Source organism: Oncorhynchus masou, chromosome 25 (assembly GCF_036934945.1).
Source record: "Oncorhynchus masou masou isolate Uvic2021 chromosome 25, UVic_Omas_1.1, whole genome shotgun sequence".
Lineage (NCBI taxonomy): Eukaryota > Metazoa > Chordata > Actinopteri > Salmoniformes > Salmonidae > Oncorhynchus > Oncorhynchus masou.
The window spans coordinates 9787878-9814151 of NC_088236.1; the positions used below are offsets into that span (position 1 = coordinate 9787878).

Sequence of the window (26274 nt, forward strand, 5' to 3'; positions counted from 1 at the left end):
CAGAAATACAGGCTCTTATTCAATTGCAGATAGTGGCTTTTCAGAAATGTTTGATATCTACACCAGTGTATCCTGGATGGAGGGAGATGACACTTGATACAGAACCTGTAATGGCGTTACACATTCAGTTCTGACAGCAAACCTGTCTGAGAAGTCATCCAGTGTACTCAACCAAACTGACAATCAATTTCTATACCTGCTATTCTACCAATCTAAGAGCGCTTTTTGGAAAGCCACTCACTGTCTGCAATCGACTGAATCCCAGCCACAGTCTCCAGAGGAGAGAGAGAGAGAGAGAGAGAGAGAGAGAGAGAGAGAGAGAGAGAGAGAGAGAGAGAGAGAGAGAGAGAGAGAGAGAGAGAGAGAGAGAGAGAGAGAGAGAGAGAGAGAGAGAGAGAGAGAGAGAGAGAGAGAGAGAGAGAGAGAGAGAGAGAGAGAGAGAGAGAGAGAGAGAGAGAGAGAGAGAGAGAGAGAGAGAGAGAGAGATCGATCAGCTGATGACTTTCTGGTGAACTGTTGCACCACAGTTACAGATGGAGCCCATAGTATGGAATGCTTCCTGGGACCAGTAGTGCACTATATAGGGAATAGGGTGCCATTTGGGACTCAAACATTGTCACTGTAGGAGTGGTCCTTATAATACCACTCTGACTGAAGCAGGTGGCTGTGAGGCGCCTGTTGTCTTCCTATAGATACTGATCAATGGTATTACTGATGAATTACAGATTCCATCCAGTACTATTTACCATGTCCACCCTTAGCAATGTCCTCTCCCTTACCTAACTATTTATTCAATTATTCCATTTAAAATGATGGAGGCCACTGTGTTCTTGTGGACCTTCAATGCAGCATTATGTTTTGGTTACCCTTCCCCAGATCTGTGCAATCCTGTCTCAGAGCTCTACGGACAATTACTTCAACCTTATGGCTTGATTTTTACTCTGACATGCACTGTCAACTGTTAATAGTCCTACATACCACCTGTGGGTCATCATACCACCTAATGGGTGTTATGACGGACACCTGCGGGGGGGGCTGAGATCTTTATAAACAGCTAGATGGACCATCAGCAGTTGGGTGACTAGAGAAGACAGACTATCCAGGTGAGACATGATCTGTTGTTCTGGTGCTGTTCTACTACCTCTCTCGATCTCTCAATATCTGTGTATCGGCATCACTCTTACCTTTGTTATCTCTGTAGACAGTGGCTGGGATTCAGTCGACCGCAGACAGTGATTGGCATTCCTTAAAGCACTTTAAGATTTGTACAATAGCAGATACAGATTTAAGTGTCAGTTTGGTTGAGTACACTGGATGACTTCTCAGATAGGTTTGCTGTCAGAACTGAATGTGTAACACCATGGGACTGACAGTTACATCCCCTCAAGTGACATCTCCCTCCATCCAGGATACGCTGGTGGGTAATAACAATCAGCATACAGTAGAGGACATATGCAGGTTGATTGGTCTGTCAGACACTGTCCCTCATCTTATGGCAGGCAGCAATGTAGTGCGCTGCCAACCCACAGCTCTCTGCGTCCTCCCTCAACAGGACAGGTATCCTCATCAGGGAGTTCATTGAAACCTTGAATAAGGGTTTCACATTTGGGAGAATGACACTCTCTAATTGTTTTATATTTTTGACATCTTGCCAGGAAATGCAGCTCTGTCTCAGGTTCTGCTGTTGTGCAGTGTTTGCACAGCCTTACCTCTACAGGGAGCCAGGTTTTCCTGTGTCTACCCTTCTCAATGGCAAGGCTGTGCTCACTGAGCCTGTACTATGTCAAGGTTTTCCTAAGGTTTTGACCAGTAAACAATGGTCAAATAGTTAACCACTTTCTCTCTCTCTCTCTTAGTTGTCCTTCTTCAATCCTAACTATGCTGTGAGCCATGTCCTCCTCTCTCTCTCATCGTTGTCCTTCTTCAAATCCTGCCCTTGCTGTGAGCCATGTCCTCCTCTCTCTCTGTCTGTCTGTCTGTCTGTCTGTCTGTCTGTCTGTCTGTCCTTGGGCCTGCTGTTGATGTGTGTCCTGGTAAGTCAAGGTGTATGGTCTCAGTGCCAGGAATCTTAAATGTGATTTATGGTCAACACAATCCTGTCTCAGAGATCTACGGACAATTCCTTCAATCTTACGGCTTGATTTCTGCTCTGACATGCACTGTCAACTGTGGGGCTTTACATAGACAGGGGTGTGCCTTTCCAAATAATGTCCAATCAATTGAATTTACCACAGGTGGACTCCAATCAAGTTGTAAAAACATCAAGGAACAGGATGCACCTGAGCTGAATTTCGAGTCTCATAGCAAAGGGGCTGAATACTTATGTAAATAAGGTATTTCTGTTTTAGATTTTTAATACATTTGCTAAAAGAGTAAGGACGGAAAGAAACAAAATGTAGAAAAAGTCAAGGGGTCTGAATACTTTCTGAATGCACTGTATATATAATGATTAATGGTATTACTGAAGAATTACAGATTCTATGCAGTAATATTTACCATGTCCACCCTAAGCAATTTCCTCTCCCTCACCTAACTGTTGATTCACTGGGCTGGCCTTTTGACATTATCTGGAATACAATTTGTTCAATCAGCATTTCAGATAGTATCAGAATTTGTTGTTACAAGTTATAGGCTTCCATACGTCTCGTGGTAATATAAGGTGTGCTCTCATTGGTTAAGTAGTCCTACATACCACCTGTGGGTCAACATACCACCTGGGGGGTAGCTAGGGGTGGGGGCTGAGATCTTTATAATCAGCTAGATGGCACAGTAAGGACCATCAGCAGTTGGATGACTAGAGAAGACAGACGTCCAGCTCAAGAATATCCAGGTAAGACATGATCTGTTGTTCTGGTGCTGTTCTTCTGTACTTCCACCTCTCTCTCTCTCTCCCTCTGTGTATCGGCATCACTCTTACCTTTGTTATCTCTGTAGACAGTGACTGCAGACAGTGAGTGGCGTTCCTTAAAGCACTTTTAGATTGACAGAATAGCAGATATAGAAATGAAGTGTCAGTTTGGTTGAGTACACTGGATGACTTCTCAGACAGGTTTGCTGTCAGAACTGAATGTGTAGCACCATGGGACTGACAGTTTCTATATCAAGTGTCATCTCCCTCCATCCAGGATATACTAGTGTGTAAATCAAACACACTTCTCAAAAGCCACTATCTGCAATTGAAAAAGATCCTGTATTTATGCTGATTCAGGAATGTGCTGGTATCTTCCATTTCTCTGTCTACTGACTAATCTCCTAACACTGATAATATGTCCTCGTCTTTCTACTCTATTTCAATTCTAACTCTCTGAATGCAGTTTGAGGTGATACAAAACATGGACATATTCATGTCTTCCTCTCCTCTCCTCTCCTCGCCTTCCTCTCCTCTCTCTCAGACAGTGTACCATGGCCTCTCTCTCTCTGTCCCTGGGACTGCTGGTGCTCTGCACCCTGGCTCTTGTACACTGTGACCTGGATGACGTCCAAGTCAGGGTGTGGGGCCTTAGTGCCTCCAACCTGAAAGGAGACCTCCTCTCCCAGCCAGAGCCCTATGTCAAGGTGAATGTATTCATTTATTTCTTCTTTATTTAACCTGAACAGTCAGTTAACAAAACATTGTTATTTACAACAAACTGTCAGGTGGGGAAATAAAACAGAAGTACTGTAATGGTTTTCTTGTGGGGAAAGAGAGGCGGACCAAAATGCAGCGTGGTTATTTTTGTGCATCTTTAATAAAGATGAAAGTACTACAATCTACAAAACAAGAAACGTGCAAAAACCAAAACAGTCCTATCTGGTGCCACAAACACAAAGACAGGAACATCACCCACAAAACCCAACACAAAAACAGGCTACCTAAATATGGTTCCCAATCAGAGACAATGACTAACACCTGCCTCTGATTGAGAACCATATCAGGCCTAACATAGAAATGGACAAACCAGACACACAACATAGAATGCCCACCCAGCTCACGTCCTGACCAACACTAAAACAAGGAAAACACACACGAACGATGGTCAGAACGTGACAATACCAACTCAAAACCTACGTACGTCTACGAATGGGTGGTTTAAATTGCATCTAATCATTCTCAGCATTACTTTATCAAATCTCTAGTAATTGATTATACACACATACAATTTATCATAATTTCAAATAATTCACAGAATCCATATAAAACTTAAGAAATCTTAGGTACTCACACAGAACCTGCAGGATCATCCACACAGGATTGGTCAGATGATCACATAGAACTGGTCAGACGTCCACACAGAACATCAGAACAAAAAGGTTTGCCCACACAGAGTCAACCCTACCCCGCTCACACAGAACGGTCCGACAACTATTACCTAGTGATCCCATAACAAAATACTCACACAGAGTAACCCAGGGCATACCTGGCTAGCATATTTAAAATAATTGGAATTCACCACCTCTGAGGGTCACTTAGGCAAATCACACAGACGCACAGAATGAGGTCATTCTTCCAATAGGGCTTCACCAAATGCCGTGTTTCACCTAGAACACACAGTCCCCCTGGCCCATCACCCCGACAGACCTCACCAAATCCCCACTGTGATCCATTCAGTGTCAGGAGGGCTCTTGGTCACTGGCAACCGGACAGTGCAGAGTATCTTTTGAGTCCACAAAACCCCCAGATTACTCTCCTCTGACTCGGCCCTGCTTACGCCGCCAAGGTGCCTTCCTTACAAAGGAATTCACGCTCAGAGTATACGTAACAGGCATAATTAAAAAACGCCACTTCAAATCTGTGTGTGGTTTGCTCACCTTTTTCTTTAAAAAAAAAACTCTGTTTGAGATGTGGTATCCACTCGGCTCGCTTCCTCTTAGATCAAAGGTTGGTCCATCTGCTTCGTTCCCGAAGTGTGGTCTCCCTGAGATCCCAAGTTTAGGGGATCCCTCGTGCACAATTTATTTACCTAGATCGTAGGAACGGTCACCGAGTGAAGATTCACTTCCCCTCCTCGTCGCCAAATATCGTGGAAATTTCCTCTATTTACCAAATCATGGGAGCAAACCACACACACAAGTCAGAGTTAGTTATCAAAGTCCATCTTTAAATATATGAGCTCTATCACAACCCTGTGACTCTCAGATCAATTCAGTGTCTATCAATGAATTCTCTGAGAGCCCCTTCCACATTGCAATAGCATTTTAACTTTCAACAGTTCAGTATCTCTAATGAAAAGTTGAGAGTCCCAACATAATGGCAAATGGGATCCTTTATAGCAAAGACACACAGGATAAGACAGCATCGGCATAATTCATCGTTCAGCTTTGTCTCCTTTCTCAAACTCAGAACCATAAACCAATCCTCCATATCAACAGGCATATATCAAATCCATCCTATCTTGACAAGATCACAGAGACACACTGACTGGCACACAGACATTGTGGAGCCAAGAGATACACACTTGACCTCTCCCCTCTCTCCGGCCCAAGCAACTTAGTCTTGACATCGAACAGATACTGCAACCCCGCCACAGTATTATACAAAAATAACATTCTGATGAGAAGTAACTTACAAACATATGATGAATATAAAACATCCTATCTGTGTTACCCAACTAATTCTGATTACTCCCCAACAACACACAACATAGAATGCCCACCCAGCTCACGTCCTGACCAACACTAAAACAAGGAAAACACACACGAACGATGGTCAGAACGTGACAAGTACAGTGATGTGGGGCGGCAGGGTAGCCTAGTGGTTAGAGTGTTGGACTAGTAACCGGAAGGTTGCGAGTTCAAACCCCCGAGCTGACAAGGTACAAATCTGTCGTTCTGCCCCTGAACAGGCAGTTAACCCACTGTTCCCAGGCCGTCATTGAAAATAAGAATTTGTTCTTAACTGACTTGCCTGGTTAAATAAAGGTAAAGAAAAAAAAATGTTACAGACAGGACAGACATCATAACACAGAAGGACAGAGACACAGCAATAATCAAACAGTAAACAGTAGACAGTCAGCTGTCATTTGTTTGGATATTAAGTAGCCTACAGTGACATGTGACCATGAAAATTTCAGTGGTTGGCTTGTTATTTGTTAGGTGAACTAATAATAAATTAAATTAACAAAAAAACAAATGAATTAATTAATAAATGTTAAAATACGTATAGAAGTTCCTCATTCAAGTGAGCCAACTGTAAATATTAAAAATAATTTAGCATTAAAAGCACAATAATAAAAAAATAATAAAAAGTTTAATAAAGTCTACTGACAACATTTTCTTCTTTAGGTGTGGTATGGCCCAGCCTTCGGTGGCATGAGCAGCATTCTGAAGAACCAGGCCAACCCCACCTGGCCCGATGAGTTCAACTTCGTAGACATGATCCACCAGTCTGTCCTGAAGCTGGAGGTGAGTTTCCCACCTTACTATGCAAAGCACTTTGAGCACTGGAAAAGTACTATGTAAATCCCATCAATTATTATTATGATGATGAAGATGATGATGATGAGGAGGAGGAAGAAGATTATCATGATTATTTTTATCATTATTGTGATTATGATCATTATTATTATTAGGTGTGGGATAATAACGTCGGACCAGATCACCGCCTGGGAACCTGCACCACCACCATCCGCCCAGGAACACACACTGAGACCTGCCACCTGAAGAAAGGCACCGTCTACTACACCTATAGCTACGACTATAGTCACTAGATGGAACAGAACGATGGTTAGATTGTAACCTAGGACCTTTGTGACCTTGTGTCTGATTGGTTCTTTCACTCGTGTATTCACTTCCCCATAGCATCAATTAAAACAATGTGCTTTTACGGCAAGATGGTCTCAGACTGGCTTCATCATGTTTCTGAATTGTTTTATGATTTCTCAGAAGATGCCTTAGAAGATGGGCCATATCATATTAAAAGAGATCATCAATATTTCTTCTAGATTTGAGACCATTCGACATTTACCTTTTACAGTTTAACGACGTGGCCTTTTAGGGTGTATATCATATCCCCCTATCACTCTCTCTCCCACCCCAGGTTTTTACAATGGTCATAAAATCCTGCTAGAAACTCTCTCTCTTTGCTGCCATGAAGTATGGTGGGAGAGAGGCCGTGGAGAACAAAGACATTCTTCTTCCCAAAACACCTAATCCTCAAAATTGGAGAATTAAACAATATTTGTAATTTTGAGAATGTGAGAATGGTCCATGGACACTTCAGGGACAGTCATGTTGAGTTTGTTTCATGAAGGACAGGAAACACACATTACTGTGTCTTTGGTTGTGTCCACTTCTCAATTATGGGGTTAGCAACTAAATGTTGTGAATCCTGTGTGATCACATATGAAACTATTCGTGAAAAGATTAAATGTGATGTTGACCTTCTAAATTAGAGTATGGATTTTCATATCATGTTTAACTAGTCAGTGGCCACGCCCCAGTGAGCCAGCCTTTACATCAGGCATCATGGAACCACCCTTTTCTACTCCAGAATAAAAGGACTCATGAAAAAATATAAATTTAGTCAAGATAACGCCAGACAACTCCATAAACTAAAGAACAATTATTCAGAATGCAGCTGTATCTCTTCTAAGAACAGTTCCGAATGGTTCTCTGAAGTATCCATTATAACAACTACGACAGACTGTGACTCCTAGGGAACGCAGCCAGAGACTTTTCTGTAGACTTTCTAGCAGATGGACCCGGCGACCATAGAGAGACCACAAGACATATGCTCGTAAATATGTAAATTGCTATTTATTATTCGAATGAGCTGTTGTTCATATTCAAAGTAATAACACTTTCTATGAGTGTAGTTATCAGCTATGAGTTTCCCACTCTTGATTGGTCCCCATCCCCTTTCCTTTGTCTACCAAGCCGTCATATCGGTTTTGTCCGCTAGGGACTTTTTCTTTGTATCTTGCAGTTAAACATGTGTGAACTAATTGTTGTGTGAGTGTTTATGTTATTCTGGGATTGATTAGTTAGTTAGTAAATAAATCATTAAACCCATTTGTATATCTCTGATTCTATGTTAGGGTTGGTGCAGACATCCAAGAGTTTGCGACATTCAGAACATGACTGATGAGGTGATAATACATTAATAAGTGACTGTAATCGATAAGATATGAAAATATCTGAAGAGTTCTTTCGGGAAATAGAGACACTTCAAATATTTTCCCGTAATGCACCGACTTCCTAGTTAATTAAAGTTACATGATAAGTTTAATCGCGTAATAAAATTACACATAGAGAATTGATTTGATATAAAACAGTCACATTTAATGATAGCCAACGACACAACAGTATACAATTATCGTAGTCACGCCCTGGCCTTAGTTATCTTTGTTTCCTTTATTATTTTGGTTCGGTCAGGGTGTAACATGGGGGATTTATGTGTTTCGTCTTGTCTATGAGTTTTGTATGTTTATGGGGTGTTATCTAGTCTAGGTGTTTATATAAGTCTATGGTTGCCTAGATTGGTTCTCAATTAGAATCAGGTGTTTATCGTTGCCTCTGATTGGGAACCATATTTAGGCAGCCATGTTCTTTGGGTATTTTGTGGGTGGTTGTCTTGTCTTTGTACCAGATAGGACTGTTTTGGTTTTTCACATTTGTTGTTTTGGTATTTTGTAGTGTTCACATTTATGGTCTTTATTAAACATGTTGAACTCTCACCACGCTGCGCTTTGGTCCGATCCTTCATCCACAGAAGAAAACCGTAACAATCGTGCTTAAACCTGAGTGTAATATACCTTTTTGTTATTTTACGGATTGGCCTTTTTTCATAATCAGCATTTAAGATAAATACAACATTTCCCCATGGTGATAATTAAGTCCTTATTGAACCCACAACGCCAGGGAACCCTCTGTTATACTTACAGTTACATATGAACCCCCCCCCCCCACATGTAGAAATGAACTGAATGATAATTTATAATGGTATATTATCAACAACAACAAAAATATGACTTCATCACACCAGATGGGGGCGCTGTTGTATAGAGAACTGCAGGCGTGGATTCCTAAAGCTTCCCAGAAAAGAACTGCTAAGATATGTCACCAGTGACAACCGTAAGGCTCTCCAGAGGGTAGTGAGGTCTGCACAACGCATCACCGGGGGCAAACTACCTGCCCTCCAGGACACCTACACCACCCAATGTCACAGGAAGGCCATAAAGACAGTCAAGGACATCAACTACCTGAGCTAATGCCTGTTCACCCCGCTATCATCCAGAAGATGAGGTCAGTACAGGTCCATCAAAGCTGGGACCGAGAGAATGAAAAACAGCTTCTATCTCATGGCCATCAGACTGTTAAACAGCCATCACTAACATTGAGAGACTGCTGCCAACATACTGACTCAACTCCAGCCACTTTAATAATGCAAAAATTGGATGTAATAAATGTATCACTAGTCACTTTAAACAATGCCACTTTATATAATGTTTACATACCCTACATTACTCATCTCACATGTATATACTGTACTCTATACCATCTACTGCATCTTGCCTATGCCGTTCAGCCATCACTCATCCATATATTTAAATGTACATATTCTTATTCATTCCTTTACACTTGTGTGTGTATAAGGTAGTTGTTGTGAAATTGTTAGATTACTTGTTAGATATTAATGGCACGGTCGGAACTAGAAGCACAAGCATTTCACTACACTCGCATTAACATCTGCTAACCTGCTAATCTGCTAATTAGTATGTGACCAATGAAATTTGATTTGATTTGATTCCCAAATAACACAATGCATTTTTTACTCCATACATTTTCCCTGACACCCCAAAGTCCTGATTAAATGTTGAATGCTTAGCAGCACAGAGAAACGGTCAACTTCACACACTTATCAAGAGAACATATCCCCACTGCCTCTGCTCTGGCGAACTCACTAAAGACGAATGCTTTATTTGTAAATGATGTCTGAGTTTTGGAGTGTGCTGTTTATCCCAAAAACAAAGGTAAATATATATTGTACCGTCCATCTGGTTGGCTTGATATAAGGAATAAGAAATGATTTATACTTTTGATACTTAAGTATATTTCAGAAATTACATTTACTTTTGATAAATAAGTATATTTTAAACCAAATACCTTTAGACTTTTAGTCAAGTAGTATTTTGCTGGGTGACTTTCGCTTTTACTTCAGTCATTTTATATTAAGGTATCTTTACTTTTGTTCAAGTATGACACTTGAGTACTTTTTCCAGCACTGCTTTCAGATCAGGGGAGACCTGTCCCTTATTTATAGTGTCTCAGATTAGGAGAGCTGATCTAGGATCAGGTTTTCCCAGTCCAGATCAATCTGCTTCAATATGATCTAATTAGCCAAACTGTTATGAACACACTTCATGAATACGGGCCTAGATCAGGGCCCGTGTCCACAAAGCACCTCAGAACTAGAGACTGCTTTCCAACAACAGGTGGTTTCTGTTGACTATCTAACGGATGTTCTTGAACAGGAAAACATCTGAGAGCAGAGCATTACATTTACATTTTAGTCATTCAGCAGACGTTCTTATTCAGAACGACTTACAGAGGAGGACAGAGGAGTCGAGGAGAGGACAGACTTTTGGCCAAATGAGAATCTCCCAGTGAATAAAATGTATCTCAGTGACGGGGAAACTAATGAGTGGTTGAGAGGTTGAGTAGAGTGTTACTTTATTAGTCGGTAAAGGAGGAGTCTGCTCTCCTCCTTGATTACCTACTTCAGCTGAGGAGCAGAGGATTCACAAGAGTATCCCTTCAGCTTCTAGCATGGAAGTGTTTTAAAATCCACCTCACCCCCTTTGAAACAGCTGTTGTTTTCTGGAAGGAGAAAAGCATGCTACTTGTGTGTGCGTGTGTGTGCATGTTTGTCAATGGACTGATATGGGGTGGCAGCATAGCCTAGTGGTTAGAGCGTTGGACTAGTAACCGGAAGGTTGCAAGTTCAAATCCCCGAGCTGATCAAATCTGTTGTTCTGCCCCTGAACAGGCAGTTAACCCACTGTTCCTAGGCCGTCATTGAAAATAAGAATTTGTTCTTAACTGACTTGCCTAGTTAAATAAAGGTAAAATTAAAAATTAAATATCCAGGTTGGATCTCCCTTGCGTATCTCTAACCCTCTCCAACCCCTGCTTGGACCACAACACCACAGAGGCAGAATGTTACATCATTCAAGTATGGTAGTTATTCATGTTATTAATGACCCACAGTGTGGTGACAGCACATTGGGAAATTAATGACCCACAGAAGGTGACAGCACATTGGGAAATCACAGTGTGGTCATTAATAACATGACAGGTAACATGACAGGTAGTTATTAATGACCCACAGTGTGGTCATTAACAAGGTGACAGCCCATTGAGTAATCACAGTGTGGTCATTAATAACATGACAGGTAACATGACAGGTAGTTATTAATGACCCACAGTGTGGTCATTATCAAGGTGACAGCCCATTGGTTAATCACATTGTGGTCATTAATAACGTGACAGACCATTGGGTAATCACAGTGTGGTCATTAATAACGTGACAGACCATTGGGTAATCACAGTCATGAATTACCAGAGTGTGACTTTCATGGTCCTGTCCCTCAGGTCAGTTAGCCATCACAGGAAGGAGTAATGGATGGATAGTTAATTTATTTCCAAAGCTGCAATCATGGGACACACACAGTATGGATGAATGATGAGTAGTCAACAGGAAATAATTAGCACTACCACAGCAATTCTCCATAATTCTGCTGTATAATATACTAAGAAAAGAACAATTGAAATGTCTATCAAAGTCATTGTGATCGTATAGTGGATTTAACAACTTCTAATAATTCCTAATTTACTATAATACAAATACATTGTTTCCATGTGTAATCTCATATTCACAACATCAGCATAAACTGTCATCCATTTTAGTATTGAAATACTGTATATCAAATGAACCTGAAAAATGACTCAACGTCAAACCCTTGTGGTTAAGAAATATAATACACCAAGAATGCACCACATATTTTCCTAAGCTAACAAAACAAACCATAAAACCCACATGGCAAACTGAGATTCGGCAATAAACATATAAAGAGTGGCTTCTGCAGCGATACGCCATCCTATCTGGTTTGCGCTTAGTGGGACTATCATTTATTTTCAACAGAACAATGACCCAAAACACACCTCCAGGCTGTGTAAGAGCTATTTGACCAAGAAGGAGAGTGATTGAGTGCTGCATCAGATGACCTGGCCTCCACAATCACCTGACCTCAACCCAGTTGAGATGGTTTGGGATGAGTTTGATCGCAGAGTGAAGGAAAAGCAGCCAACAAGTGCCCAGCATATGTGAGAACTCCTTCAAGACTGTTGGAAAAGCATTGCAGGTGAAGCTTGTTGAGAGAATGCCAAGAGTGTGCAAAGCTGTCATCACAGCAAAGGCTACTTTGAAGAACATCAAATATCTTTTTATTTGTTTAACACTTTTTTGGCTACGACATGATTCCATATGTGTTATGCCATAGTTTTGATGCCTTCGTATTATTCTACGATATAGGAAATAGTCCTAATAAAGATAAACCCTTGAATGAGTAGGTGTGTCCAAACTTTTGACTGGTACTGTATCTTTCTGAACTAACTCCAACACGTCTAATTGACCATTTACAGATTTTAGCAGTTCGGTTTCCACGCTTACCGTACAGGGTGGTAAATATAGGCAATCCGTGTCAGTCGAAGAGTCTCTTAGTTTTCTTTTAGAGTTTGGTTCTCCATGGTTTCCGTGGTTACTCTCTGCCGTTTTTTTGTTTTGACTGCGTTGATAGTGTTTGTCTATAACATTCTCTAGCCCTACAAGTTGTTTCGAGTTATTATCCAGTTTGGATGTTGTGAGACTACCTCAGCCTTGACATGAATTCCTTGTGGGGGTCAAAATAGGTGAGCACAGGTTCTGGCTCTTTCATCTGCTGGAACGCAGCGTCATGAATTATGTCCCACACAAACTCACTGCTCAAATCAAATCAAATCAAATTTATTTATATAGCCCTTCGTACATCAGCTGATATCTCAAAGTGCTGTACAAAAACCCAGCCTAAAACCCCAAACAGCAAGCAATGCAGGTGTAGAAGCACGGTGGTTAGGAAAAACTCCCTAGAAAGGCCAAAACCTAGGAAGAAACCTAGAGAGGAACCAGGCTATGAGGGGTGGCCAGTCCTCTTCTGGCTGTGCCGGGTAGAGATTATAACAGAACATGGCCAAGATGTTCAAATGTTCATAAATGACCAGCATGGTCGAATAATAATAAGGCAGAGCAGTTGAAACTGGAGCAGCAGCACGGCCAGGTGGACTGGGGACAGCAAGGAGTCATCATGTCAGGTAGTCCTGGGGCATGGTCCTAGGGCTCAGGTCCTCCGAGAGAGAGGAGCTGACGTAGTGTTGTGTTTACTTATGACAGTCTGGGAACAAACCTGGTGATTCAGTCTGTAGGCTCAGTCTCCTTTACAGCGATTTTGCCTTTCTCTATGACGTCCAGCTGAGCTTTCAGGCGTGCTGCGTTCTGCTATACTTTGGAACATGTAAGATTACAACTCCATAATGTTAGTTACATTCTGTGTTTCACTCAGTGTTGCATTTGCATTGACAGACAACACCCGTTTGATTAAATCCATGTCTAGACAAGCCCTTGTGTGCTGACAATGTAGAACTTGAACATGACCGCAGTGTCCTTATGTCAGATCCATTTTAACATCCAGTGGTTCACCACCACACCCTGTGTGCTGACAATGTAGAACTCTAACGTGACTGTAGTGTCCTTATGTCAGATCCATTTTAACATCCAGTGGTTCACCACCACACCCTGTGAGTTGACATGTTGCTGGTTTGAGAACTGCACTGCCAAACCTATTCCTGAACCTGTTTGCTGGTATTATGTTCACATGGGCACCTGCATTCAGTTTAAATCTAACTTTGTGCAATTCCAGTCCAAGCAAATGATTGCTCAATGTTTGTTCCAACGTGATCTCTTGTGTCAGTCTCTCTGTATAGTTGGATGACCGTGCAATGTCTGTCACGTTCGTCGTACGAAGGAGACCAAGGCGCAGCGTGGTATGCGTACATTCTTTAATATTATAAGAATGAACACTGAACAAACTAACCAAAATAACAAAATGACACGTGATGAGTGCTGACAGACAACTACACATAGACAAGAACCTACAAACACAAAAGGGAAATTGGCTACCTAAATATGATCCCCAATCAGAGATAACGATAAACAGCTGCCTCTGATTGGGAACCATGTCAGTCCACCACAGACAAATACCTAGACCTACAAAACCCATAGACATACAAAAACCCTAGACAATACAAAAACTAGCATACCCACCCTCGTCACACCCTGACCTAACCAAAATATAAAGAAAACAGAGATATCTAAGGTCAGAGCGTGACAATGTCCTTTTCCAAAGTCAAATCTGATGAGCCATGACTCAATAGCTTTTCATGCACTTCATGTGAGTTCGTAGCAAAAACAATCCGATCTTTAACCATCTCGTCACTGTTTGGATAGTTACAGTCTTTAACTGTCAACTTTACCTGGGTAACAAAATACTCGAAGGACTTGCTAACTCCATGTAGATTTTCTTGAAACTTTTCTGACATATTCCTCCGACTTGTCATAATACGTTTTCACTGTCTTTGCCTCTGTGTTTGTAAGTGTCCACGTATTAAATACATCTCGTCATTTTCCCCCAATCCACAACAGGAGATAGCTGCACTTCTCCATCTCGTTCTCAGCACGTAACAATCCAGAGGACATTAGTTCGACATGCTGTTGACACTTTCTCCACGAACCAGGTAAGTTTGATGAACCCCAATCCATCCTCTGTGTTGGAAAGCCCGATGATTCTCATTTTATTATTTTGATTATGAGTTTCTTTCTTTCTGACACCATGTTACATTTCCACTTGACTGTCACTCTTCGTGTCTAATTAAAGGAAAGGGATTGACAACGAATATTGAATTGACTTGTTTATTTCTCACCATCTCAACCCAAAAGTAATGTATGTGCACTTGACGTAAACTTACGAGACCTTTATGACAGGGATGCAGCATGTGATAGTCTAGACGTAATCATACTGAACATAATATATCCTAGCAGGATATTACAGGGCTCTCTAAAGTGTTTGTCCCCAAGTTGCAGGGATGTCACATGTCCATACTACTTATATCAGTACACTGGTAATAACCGAAGCATTACGAAACTTATTTTTGAACAAATAAGCCACACAGTTCTGAGGCGCTTTGTGGACACGGGCCCTGATCTAGACTCATATTCATGAAGTGTGTTCATAACAGTTTGGCTAATTAGATCATATTGAAGCAGATTGGTCTGGACTGGGAAAACCAGATCCGAGATCAGACTTCCTAATCTGAGACACTTTATGAATAAGGGAAAGGTCTCCCCTGATCTGAAAGCATTAATAACTTTACATATAACATTGTGGGTTCCCATGTTGATGGTGATACTGCAGCTTAGCTTCCACCATGTCGTCCCAGGTTGGATCAACATAACATAAGGACTTAATTACCACCAAGGGGGAAATGTTGTATTTATCTGAAATGCTGATAATGAAAGAAGGCCAAACCTTAGAATAACAAAAAGTTATATAAATTGTAAGTTTAAACACAATAATGGTGTACTGTAAAAAGCTTTGACATAACATTTCAAATCTAGTCGAAATATTGATTTATCACTTTTAATATTCTATGGACCAATCTAAGACATCTTCTGAGAAGCATAAAACAATACAGAAACATGATGAAGTCAGACTGAGAACATCTTGCCATGAAGCACTTTTTTAATTGATGTTATAAGATAGAGAATAAATGGGTGACATGGTGAGAGAATCAATCAGACACGAGGTCACAAAGGTCATAGGTTACAATCTAACCATAATACTGTTCCATCTAGTGACTGTAGTCGTAGCTGTAGGTGTAGTAGACGGTGCCTTTCTTCAGGTGGCAGGTCTCAGTGTGTGTTCCTGGGCGGATGGTGGTGGTGAAGGTTCCTAGGCTGTTATCTGGTCTGACGTTGTCATCCCACACCTAATAATAATAATTATCATAATAGTAATAATATTCGTCCTCCTCCTCCTCTTTATCATCATCATAATTGATTGCTTTTCCAGTGCTCAAAGTGCTTTGCATAGTAAGGGGGGAAACTCACTTCCAGCTTCAGGACAGACTTGTGGATGATCAAGGAACCATTCATTGGGATTCTTTGAAGGATCGAACGAAAGCCAAACCTTTGAAGGAACAAAGTTATATTGAATTAAAATGTTAGATTGGTGTCCCATAATAGCTTGAAACTAACAGCACAAACTGTATTCAGACAGGAGTGAGAGAGAGAGAGAGAGAGAGAGAGAGAGAGAGAGAGAGAGAGAGAGAGAGAGAGAGAGACCACCAGAACAATCCTGAATCAGCAGATATACAGGCTGTTATTGAGTTGTAGATAGTGGCTTTTCAGAAGTGTGTTTGATTTACCCACCAGCGTATCCTGGATGGAGGGAGATGTCACTTGGTATAGAAACTGTCAGGTGAGGGGAGGAGAGAGAGGCCATAGTACACTGTCTGGGAGAGAGGAGAGGAGTGGAGATCTAGCTGTTTATAAAGATCTCAGGCACACGGGCAATAATGACCCCCACTTGGTATGTAGTACTACTTAATTGCAACTCAACCAATGAGAGCACAACCGCATGGCGCCGAAACTATGCAGTATTTTGTTTTTTTATGTATTATTTCTTACATTGTTACCCCAGGAAACCTTAAGTCTTATTACATACAGACAAGAAGAACTATTGGCTATAAGAGCGATGTCAACTTACCAACATTATGACCAGGAATACGACTTTCCCGAAGCGGAATCTTTGTTCGGACCACCACCCAGGGCGATGGAGCTAATTCCAGTAGGCAATCCAAAAACAACAACGGCGCAGAAGGAGCAGACGAAGAGGCCACCCTGTCAGGATCCATAAACATGCACACCGCTCCTGAATATACTACCAGCCAATGTCCAGTCACTTGACAACAAGGTACACGAAATTCGAGCAAGGGTTGCCTTCCAGAGAGACATCAGAGATTGTAACATTCATTCACGGAAACATGGCTCTCTCTAGATATGTTGTCGGAATCGGTTGAGGCACTGGGCTTCTCAATGCATTGCGCAGACAGAGACAAACACCTCTCTGGGAAAAGGAAGGGCGGGGGTGTATGCTTTATGATTAACAACTCATGGTGTAATCATAACAACATACAGGAACTCAAGTCCTTCTGCTTCACCCGATCTAGAATTCCTTACAATTGTCGGCTATTTTACCTACCAAGAGAATTCTCGTCAGTTATAGTCACAGCTGTGTACATTCCCCCTCAAGCAGACTACAAGACGGCCATCAAGGAACTTCACTGGACTATATGCAAACTGGAAACCATACATCCTGAGGCTGCATTTATTGCAGCTGCGGATTTTAACAAAGCAAATTTGAGAACAAGTCTACCTAAATTCTTCCAGAACATTGATTGCGCTATGCTCATGCGCTATACCCTTGACCACTGCTACTCTAACTTCCACGATGCATACAAAGCCCTCGCTTTTAGCAAATCCGACCAGGACGTCATTTTGCTCCGTCCGTCTTATAGGCAGAAACTCAAACAGGATGTACCAGTGACAAGAACCATTCAACTCTGGTCCGACCAATCTGGTCCGACCAATCGGAAGCCATGCTTCAAGATTGTTTTGATCACGTGGACTGGAATATGTTCCGGTCAGCCTCAGAGAACAACATCGACGTATACGTGCGTTTATAAAGAAGTGCATTAGAGATGTTGTACCCACTGTGACTGTTAAAACCTACCCTAACCAGAAACCGTGGATAGATAGCGACATTCGCTCAAAACTGAAAGCGCGATCAACTGCAATTAACCATGGAAAGACATCTGGGAATATGTCTGAATATAAACTGTGTAACTATTCCCTCCGCAAGGCAATCAAACAAGCGAAATGCCAATACAGGGACAAGGTGGAGTCGGAATTAAACGGCTCAGACGTATGTGGCAGCGTCTACAGGAAATCACAGACTACAGAAAGAAATCCAGCCACGTCAAGGACACTGATGCCACCCTTCCAGACAAACTAAACACCTTCTTTGCCCACTTTGAGGACAATACAGTGCCACCATCACGACCAGCTATCAAGGACTGCCTCCCCCCTCTCCGTGGCTGACGTGAATAAAACATTTAAACGTGTTAACCCTCACAAGTCTGCTGACCCAGACAGCATCCCTAGCAGCATCCTCAAAACATGCGCAGACCAGGTGGCTGGTGTGTTTACGAACATATTCAATCCCTCCCTATCCCAGTCTGTTGTCCCCAAATGTTTCAAGATGGCTACCATTGTTCCTGTACCCAAGAAGGCAAAGATAGCTGAACTAAATGACTACCCCTGTAGCACTCACTTCTGTCATCATGAAGTGCTTTGAGAGACTAGCGAAGGATCATATCACCTTCACCTTACCGGCCACAATAGACCCACTTCAGTTTGCATACCGTCCCAACAGGTCCACAGACAACGCCATCGCCATCACACTGCACAATGCCCTATCCCATCTTGACAAAAGGAATACTGATGTAAGAATGCTGGTCATTGACTTCAGCTCAGCATTCAACACCATAGTACCCTCCAAGTTCATCATCAAGCTGGAGGCCCTGAGTCTCAAATTTGCCCTGTGCAATTGGGTCCTGGACTTTCTGACGAGCCGCCCCCAGGTGGTGAAGGTAGGAAACACCATCTCTACTTTGCTGACCCTCAACACTGGGGCCCCACAAGGGTGCATGCTCAGCCCAGTGGCCATGCACGCCTCCAACTCAATCATCAAGTTTGCAGACGACACAACAGTAATGGGCTTGATTACCAACAACAACGAGACAGCCTACAGGGAGGAGGTGAGGGCACTCAGAGTGAGGTGTCAAATAAACAATCTCTCACTCAACGTCAACAAAACAAAGGGGATGATTGTGGACTTTAGGAAACAGCAGAGGAAGCACCCCCCTATCCACATCGAAGGGACAGCAGTGGAGAAGGTGGAAAGTTTTACGTTCCTCGGCCTACACATCACAGACAAACTGAACTCACAGACAGTGTCGTGAAGAAGGCTCAACAGCGCCTCTTCAACCTCAGGAGGCTGAAGAAATGTGGCTTGTCACCAAAAATACCTGACAAATTTTTACATACAAATTTTACAAAAACATATCCAAGACGGCGTAGCAGTCGGACATGTGTTTTTGTCTTGTCTCTTCGTGTCCCTTGTAAACATAGTTTTTCCTTGTTTTTTGTATATATATTTAATATTTTAACATCACTTTCTATCTACGGACTGAATATACTCTCCTGCAACCTGCCTCACCCAATGCGGTATGGATCTGCTAGTTTTATACTCATCAACTCATCAAAAACGAGCCAGCTAACTGGCTACTAGTTAGCCACGGCCCGCTAGCTGTCCATCGGGCCGTTAGCCGTTAGCTTAAGAGGCCCATCGGACAAATTCTATGGCCACTATACCCACCATACAGAGGGAACCCTGCTGATCCGTCGCTTGAAACGGAACCCCAACAGAGGCGGCATTGTAGCCTAGTGGTTAGAGCATTGGACTAGTAACTGAAAGGTTGCAAGTTCAAATCCCCGAGCTGACAAGGTACAAAATCTGTCGTTCTGCCCCTGAACAGGCAGTTAACCCACTGTTCCTAGGCCGTCACTGAAAATAAGAATTTGTTCTTAACTGACTTGCCAAGTAAAATAAAGGTAAAAAAAAAGATGCTAGCCAGCTAAATAGCTACTAGCTAGAAGTCATCAGCCACGTCTAGCACGGACAACTCTCGCCAGTCTGCACCGTAACTAGAATCAGAGCAAAGCGGACTTTATTTTCTCCATATCTCCGGATTCCAGCCACGACACTCTAGACATCACCTGGTTTAAATTATATTTCTAAGGATATCTCATATCTCATATTTCATATACTTCTTTCATCATCACTCTATGCATAGGTTTACCCTCACTGTATCCACATCCTACCATTAGAAGCCTCCTCCATAAGTTTGTTTATTCACTGCCCTAGCACACTCTGCCAACCTGGATGTCCTAGCTGTCTCTGAATCCTGGCTCAGGAAGACCACCAAAAACCCAGAAATTTCCATCCCCAACTATAACATTTTCCGACAAGATAGAACTGCCAAAGTGGGCGGTGTTGCAATCAACTGCAAAAATAGCCTGCAGAGTTCTGTCTTACTATCCAGGTCTGTACCCAAACAATTCGAGCTTCTACTTTTAAAAATAACCTTTCCAGAAACAAGTCTCTCACCGTTGCTGCTTGCTATAGACCACCCTCTGCCCCAGTTGTGCCCTGGACACCATATGTGAACTGATTGCTCCCCATCTATCTTCAGAGCTAGTGCTGCTAGGTGACCTAAACTGGGACATGCTTAACAACCCGGCCGCCCTACAATCTAAGCTTGGTGTCCTCAATCTTTCACAAATTAACAATGAATCCACCAGGTACAACCCTAAATCCGTAAACACGGGCACCCTCATAGATATCATCCTAACCAATTTGCCCTCCAAATACACCTCTGCTGTTTTCAACCAAGATCTCAACGATCACTGCCTTATTGCCTGCATCCGTAACGGGTCTGCGGTCAAACGACTACCTCTCATCACTATCAAACGCTCCCTAAAACACTTCAGCGTGCAGGCCTTCCTATTCGACCTGGCCCAGGTATCAAGGAAGGATATTGACCTCATCCCGTCAGTATACGATGCCTGGTCATTCTTTAAACGGGCCTTCCTCACCATCTTAAATAAGCATGCCCCTGGAACAGATATAGCCCTTGGTTCTCTCCAGACCTGACTGCCCTTGAACAGCACAAAAACATCCTGTGGCGTTCTGCATTAGCATCGAATAGTCCCCGTGATATGCAAATGTTCAAGGAAGTCAGAAACAAATATACACAAAACATATACATCTTTTTCAAACAGAAATTTGCATCCTATAGCACAAACTCAAAGTTATGGGACACTGTAAAGTCCATGGAGAACAAGAGCACCTCCTCCCAGCTGCCCACTGCACTGAGGCTAGGAAACACTGTCACCACCGATGAATCCACTATAATTGAGAATTTCAATAAGCATTCTTCTATGGCTGGCCATGCTTTTCACCTGGCTACCCCTACCCCGGTCAACAGCCCTGCACGCCCCACAGCAACTCGCCCAAGCCTCCCCCATTTTTCCTTCACCCAAATCCAGTTAGCTGATGTTCTTAAAGAACTGCAAAACCTGGACCCCTACAAATCAGCCGTGTTCTACAATCTGGACCCTCTCTTTCTAAGATTATCTGCCGAAATTGTTGCAACCCCTATTACTAGCCTGTTCAACCTCTCTTTCGTACCGTCTGAGATCCCCAAGGATTGGAAAGCTGCTGCGGGCATCCCCCTCTTCAAAGGGGGAGACACTCTAGACCCAAATTGCTACAGACTTATATCTATCCTACCCTGTCTTTCTAAGGTCTTCGAAAGCCAAGTCAACAAACAGATTACCGACCATTTTGAATCCCACCGTACCTTCTCCGCTATGCAATCTGGTTTCAGAGCTGGTCATGGGTGCATCTTAGTCACGCTCAAGGTCCTAAACCCTATCATAACCGCCATCGATAAGAGACATTACTGTGCAGCCGTATTCATCGACCTGGCCAAGGCTTTCGACTCTGTCAATCATCACATTCTCATTGGCAACTCAAACACCTTGGTTTCTAAAATGATTGCCTCGCCTGGTTCACCAACAACTTCTTTTGATAGAGTTCAGTGTGTCAAATCGGAGGGCCTGTTGTCCGGACCTCTTGCAGTCTCCAGTTGGGCTGTATCACCGCCTGGTACGTCAACTGCACCGCCCTCAAACGCAAGGTTCTCCAGAGGGTGGTGTGGTCTGCACAACGCATCACCGGGGGCGAACTACCTGCCCTCCATGACACCTACAGCACCGGATGTCACAGGAAGGCCAAAAATATCATCAAGGACATCAACCACCTGAGCCACTGCCTGTTCACCCCGCCATCATCCAGAAGGCGAAGTCAGTACAGGTGCATTAAAGCAGGGACCGAGAGACTGAAAAACAGCTTCTATCTCAAGGCCATCGGACTGCTAAACAACCATCACTAACTCAGAGAGGCTGCGGCCTACATTGAGACCCAATCACTGGTCACTTTAATAAATGGATCACTAGTCACCTTATACAATGCACTCTAAATAACGCCACTTTAATAATGTTTACACATCTTACATTACTCACATCACATGTATATACTCTATTTTATACGGTAGTTGTTGCGGAATTATTAGATTACTTGTTAGATATTACTGCACTGTCGGAACTAGAAGCACAAGCATTTCGCGACACTCCCATTAACATCTGCTAATCATGTGTACGTGACAAATAACATTTGATTTGATTACCAAGATAAATGTGGAAGCCTATAACGTGTAACAACAAGTTCTGATACTATCTGAAATGCTGATTGAACAAATTGTATTCCAGATAATGTCAAAAGACCAGCCCAGTGAATCAACAGTTAGGTGAGGGAGAGGACATTGCTAATGGTGGAGATGGTAAATAGTACTGCATAGAATCTGTAATTCTTCAGTAATACCATGAATCATTATATACATTGCGTTCAGAAAGTATTCAGACCCCTTGACTTTTCTACATTTTGTTACTTTATGGCCATATTCTTAAATGGATTAAAACTTTTTTGTCTTCTCATTTTCTCATCAGTCTACACACATTACCCCGTAATGACAAAGTGAAAAGAGAAATTTAGATTGGACATTATTTGGAAAGGCCCACCCCTGTCTATATAAAGTCCCAAGTCAGAGCAAAAACCAAGCCAAAGGTCAAAGATATTGCCCGTAGAGCTCTGAGACAGGATTGTGTTAAGGCACAGATCTGGGGAAGGTACCCCAAAAAATATGCAGCATTGAAGGTCCCCAAGAACACAGTGGCCTCCATCATTCTTAAACGGAAGACGTTTGGAACCACAAAGACTCTTCCTAGAGCTGGCCGCCCAGCCAAACTGAGAAATCGAGGGAGAAGGGCCTTGGTCTGGGAGGTGACCAAGAACCCGGTGGGTTTCTCTGTGGAGATGAGAGAACCTTCCAGAAGGACAACCATCTCTGCAGCACTCCACCAATCAGGCCTTTATGGTAGAGTGGCCAGACGGAAGCCACTCCTCAGTAAAATGCACATGACAGCCCACTTGGAGTTTGCCAAAAGGCACCAAAAGAAGTCTCTGACCATGAGAAACAAGAATATCTGGTCTGCAGAAACCAAGATTAAACTCCTTGGCCTGAATGCCAAGCGTCGCATCTGGAGGAAACCTGGCACCATCCCTATGGTGAATCATGTGGTGGCAGCATCATGCTCTGGGGATGTTTTTCAGCGGCAGGGACTGGGAGACTAGTCAGGATTGAGGGAAAGATGAATGGAGCGAAGTACAGAGAGATCCTTAATGAAAACCTGCTCCAGAGTGATCAGGACCTCAGCCTGGGATGAAGGTTCAACTTCCAAAAAGGACAACAACCTTAAGCACACAGCAAGACAATGCATGAGTGGCTTCGGGACAAGTCTCTGAATGTCCTTGAGTGGCCCAGCCAGAACTCGTACTTGAACCAGATTAAAAGCTTGTAGCTTCATGCCCAATGAGAGTCGAGGTTGTAATCGCTGCCAAAGGTACTTCAACAAAGTTGACCGACCTGTTCAATTTGGATTTATCTAGCAAAATTTAAAATTGTTTTTTACATTGGATAAAAGTAAAGACTCAGAGCTAGAAAATGGTTTAACATAGAGTGTTTTGGTACCTACTGGTGAGCTCTTCGTCTACACCTATTCAGCATTGTTCACACCCTTTTAAGCTCTAGCTCCACCCATCTCTTTAACGATTCACATGTGAGGCTATGTACTAAACAACCAAAGATTTCAAGACAAAAGCCTGGTTTATACTATGGGTGTGTTCTTACATTTAATCTGGAGTGCTGGAGTGCCAGAGTGTGCTCGGGGCATTTGTAAACTTAGAGTGTTGTCAGATTGGCCGTTTGTAAATTCAGAGCGTTTCACTCTCAGAGCGCACACTGTACGCTCTAGCCGAGGAGTAGGGATGATCCGAGCGTTCTGACCTAACAGCAGTCAAGCACCCAAGCTAACTAGCTAACGTTGGCTAGCTACTTCCAGACAAATAAGAGAACACCTCACTCTGTTAATTTTACTCACTCTGGTAGAGCTGGTTTGTTGCTATGTTATCCAGAGCGTTGGTAACTGCAACTGTGCTGCTGGCAAAAATTTAATTACGCTTTTTTTGCCAACGTTTACTGACACTGGCCATATTCAACGGGTGTTGAGCGTTTGTAAATTGGTCAGTTATTCTGCGTTCTGGCACACAGAAGAGAGTGCTCTGAAATCGGAGTAGACAGCCAGTGCGGATTTACCAGCTACGTCTATCGACAGTTGTCGCAGTGACGTCATAAGGGCTCTGAGATACGAATATAACTACACAGATTATACACGTAACGTTAGCTAGCCAGCTAACAGTACAATTGAACTTGAAATGAACATTTATTTTTGACAAAATTTTCATTACATGGATGGACTCTTCTCCCTGTCTGTCACTGATGCCATGGTTAGTTTGAAGATGTAATCTGGAGACAGGTATTTTATACAACATCAACATCCTTCTGTGTGTTCTCTTTTTGACTCCGTCTGCATATTTGCAATCAAATGCAATAATTTTCTCCATCTCCTTAGCGACCATACTTTAATTCCACTGATTTCAAAACTCGGTCCTCCAAAAATTATGCAGTTCTACATTGTGACATCTTTCAAAAAAGCAGTGTTAGAAAGGATTATATACACATCCTGACCAGCTCATATTACAGACAGAATACAGCTACACGGCAGACCAATCAGAACTCATCTCTTGGCATGTCCAGCCCACTCATTAGTTCAGCCAATCATGGATAATGGGAAGGTTGCTGACTTTTTCCATGGCTAAACCAACTCGGCTCATAATTTGCCTACAGTAGTTAAATAAAGGTCAAAAAAATAATCATAATAAAATAACAATTTAACAATTTAATTTGTATTAACAGATGTCATACAAGTTTGTTATTAAGGCACATGAAAGCTCACATGTTCCAGAAGACATTTCTATGAAAAAACACATTTTGGATTTAAAAAAAAGTTTACATTCAAATGGCGCTCCTGTGAAGTAGTTACTCGCGACATATGCCTAGTTTCCTGAAACGAGTCACAGTACTGAGTAAAGGGTCTGAATACTTATGTAAATCTGATATGATTTTTTAAAATATATATACAGTGGGCAAAAAAAGTATTTAGTCAGTCACCAATTGTGCAAGTTCTCCCACTTAAAAAGATGAGAGGCCTGTAATTTTCATCATAGGTACACTTCAACGATCACAGACAAAATGAGAAAAAAAATCCAGAAAATCACATTGTAGGATTTTTAATTTATTTATTTGCAAATTATGGTGGAAAATAAGTATTTGGTCAATAACAAATGACACCCTATTCCTTATATACTGGTCAAAAGTAGTTCACTATAGAGTGAATAGGGTGTAATGTAGGACAAAGCCTTTACACACTACAGTTATACCACTCACTCTGTGGCGCCACATACAAACACTGTCTCTGGCTTCAATAGAAGCTTTATCCCAGGGCTCTATCAACCGGATGAGTTGTAAAACCTCAATCACTTTGAATACAGTGAGTCCACTTGTGGTTAATATTCCAAGATCTAATTAATAAACTTTTTGTATTAAAGAAGTACTGAGCCACTCCCACAGTGACTACAGAACATACTTCCTTCTCTTCTCTCTGTGGCGCTACACACAAACACAGTCTGCTGCTGGAACTCTTATCTTTTAGCTGCAGCCGTCTGTCTGTCTGTCCGTCCGTCCGTCCTTCCGTCTGTCTGTCTGTACTACAGTATCCTAGCCATATCTGCCACGCAAATCTGTTATTGTGATGTCATCCCACAGCTGAAGTACACATATGTGGATCTACAGCTTTCTGTCATCTTATCAGAAAGGGGTTTGAGATGCAGTTATAAAACGGGCAGTTATTGATCACTTTCCTATAATATATTTTAAAAAAGGCACTGTATATATACATTTATTTTAATTTAACTAGGCAAAAAAATATATTATTTACAATCA

The 26274-nt window shown here is 42.2% G+C and overlaps 1 protein-coding gene across 1 annotated transcript in view; it reads left to right on the top strand.

The window, feature by feature from the left end:
* The window catches only part of LOC135513756 (uncharacterized), a 56049-nt gene extending 49335 nt beyond the window's left edge, over nt 1–6714 (top strand). Inside the window, exon 4 of the mRNA XM_064936662.1 lies at nt 6549–6714. Within this exon, the coding sequence (XP_064792734.1) occupies nt 6549–6686 (138 nt within the window). The 3' untranslated portion in view covers nt 6687–6714. The remainder of the gene's footprint in view (nt 1–6548) is intronic.
* Nucleotides 6715–26274: the final 19560 nt, after the last annotated feature.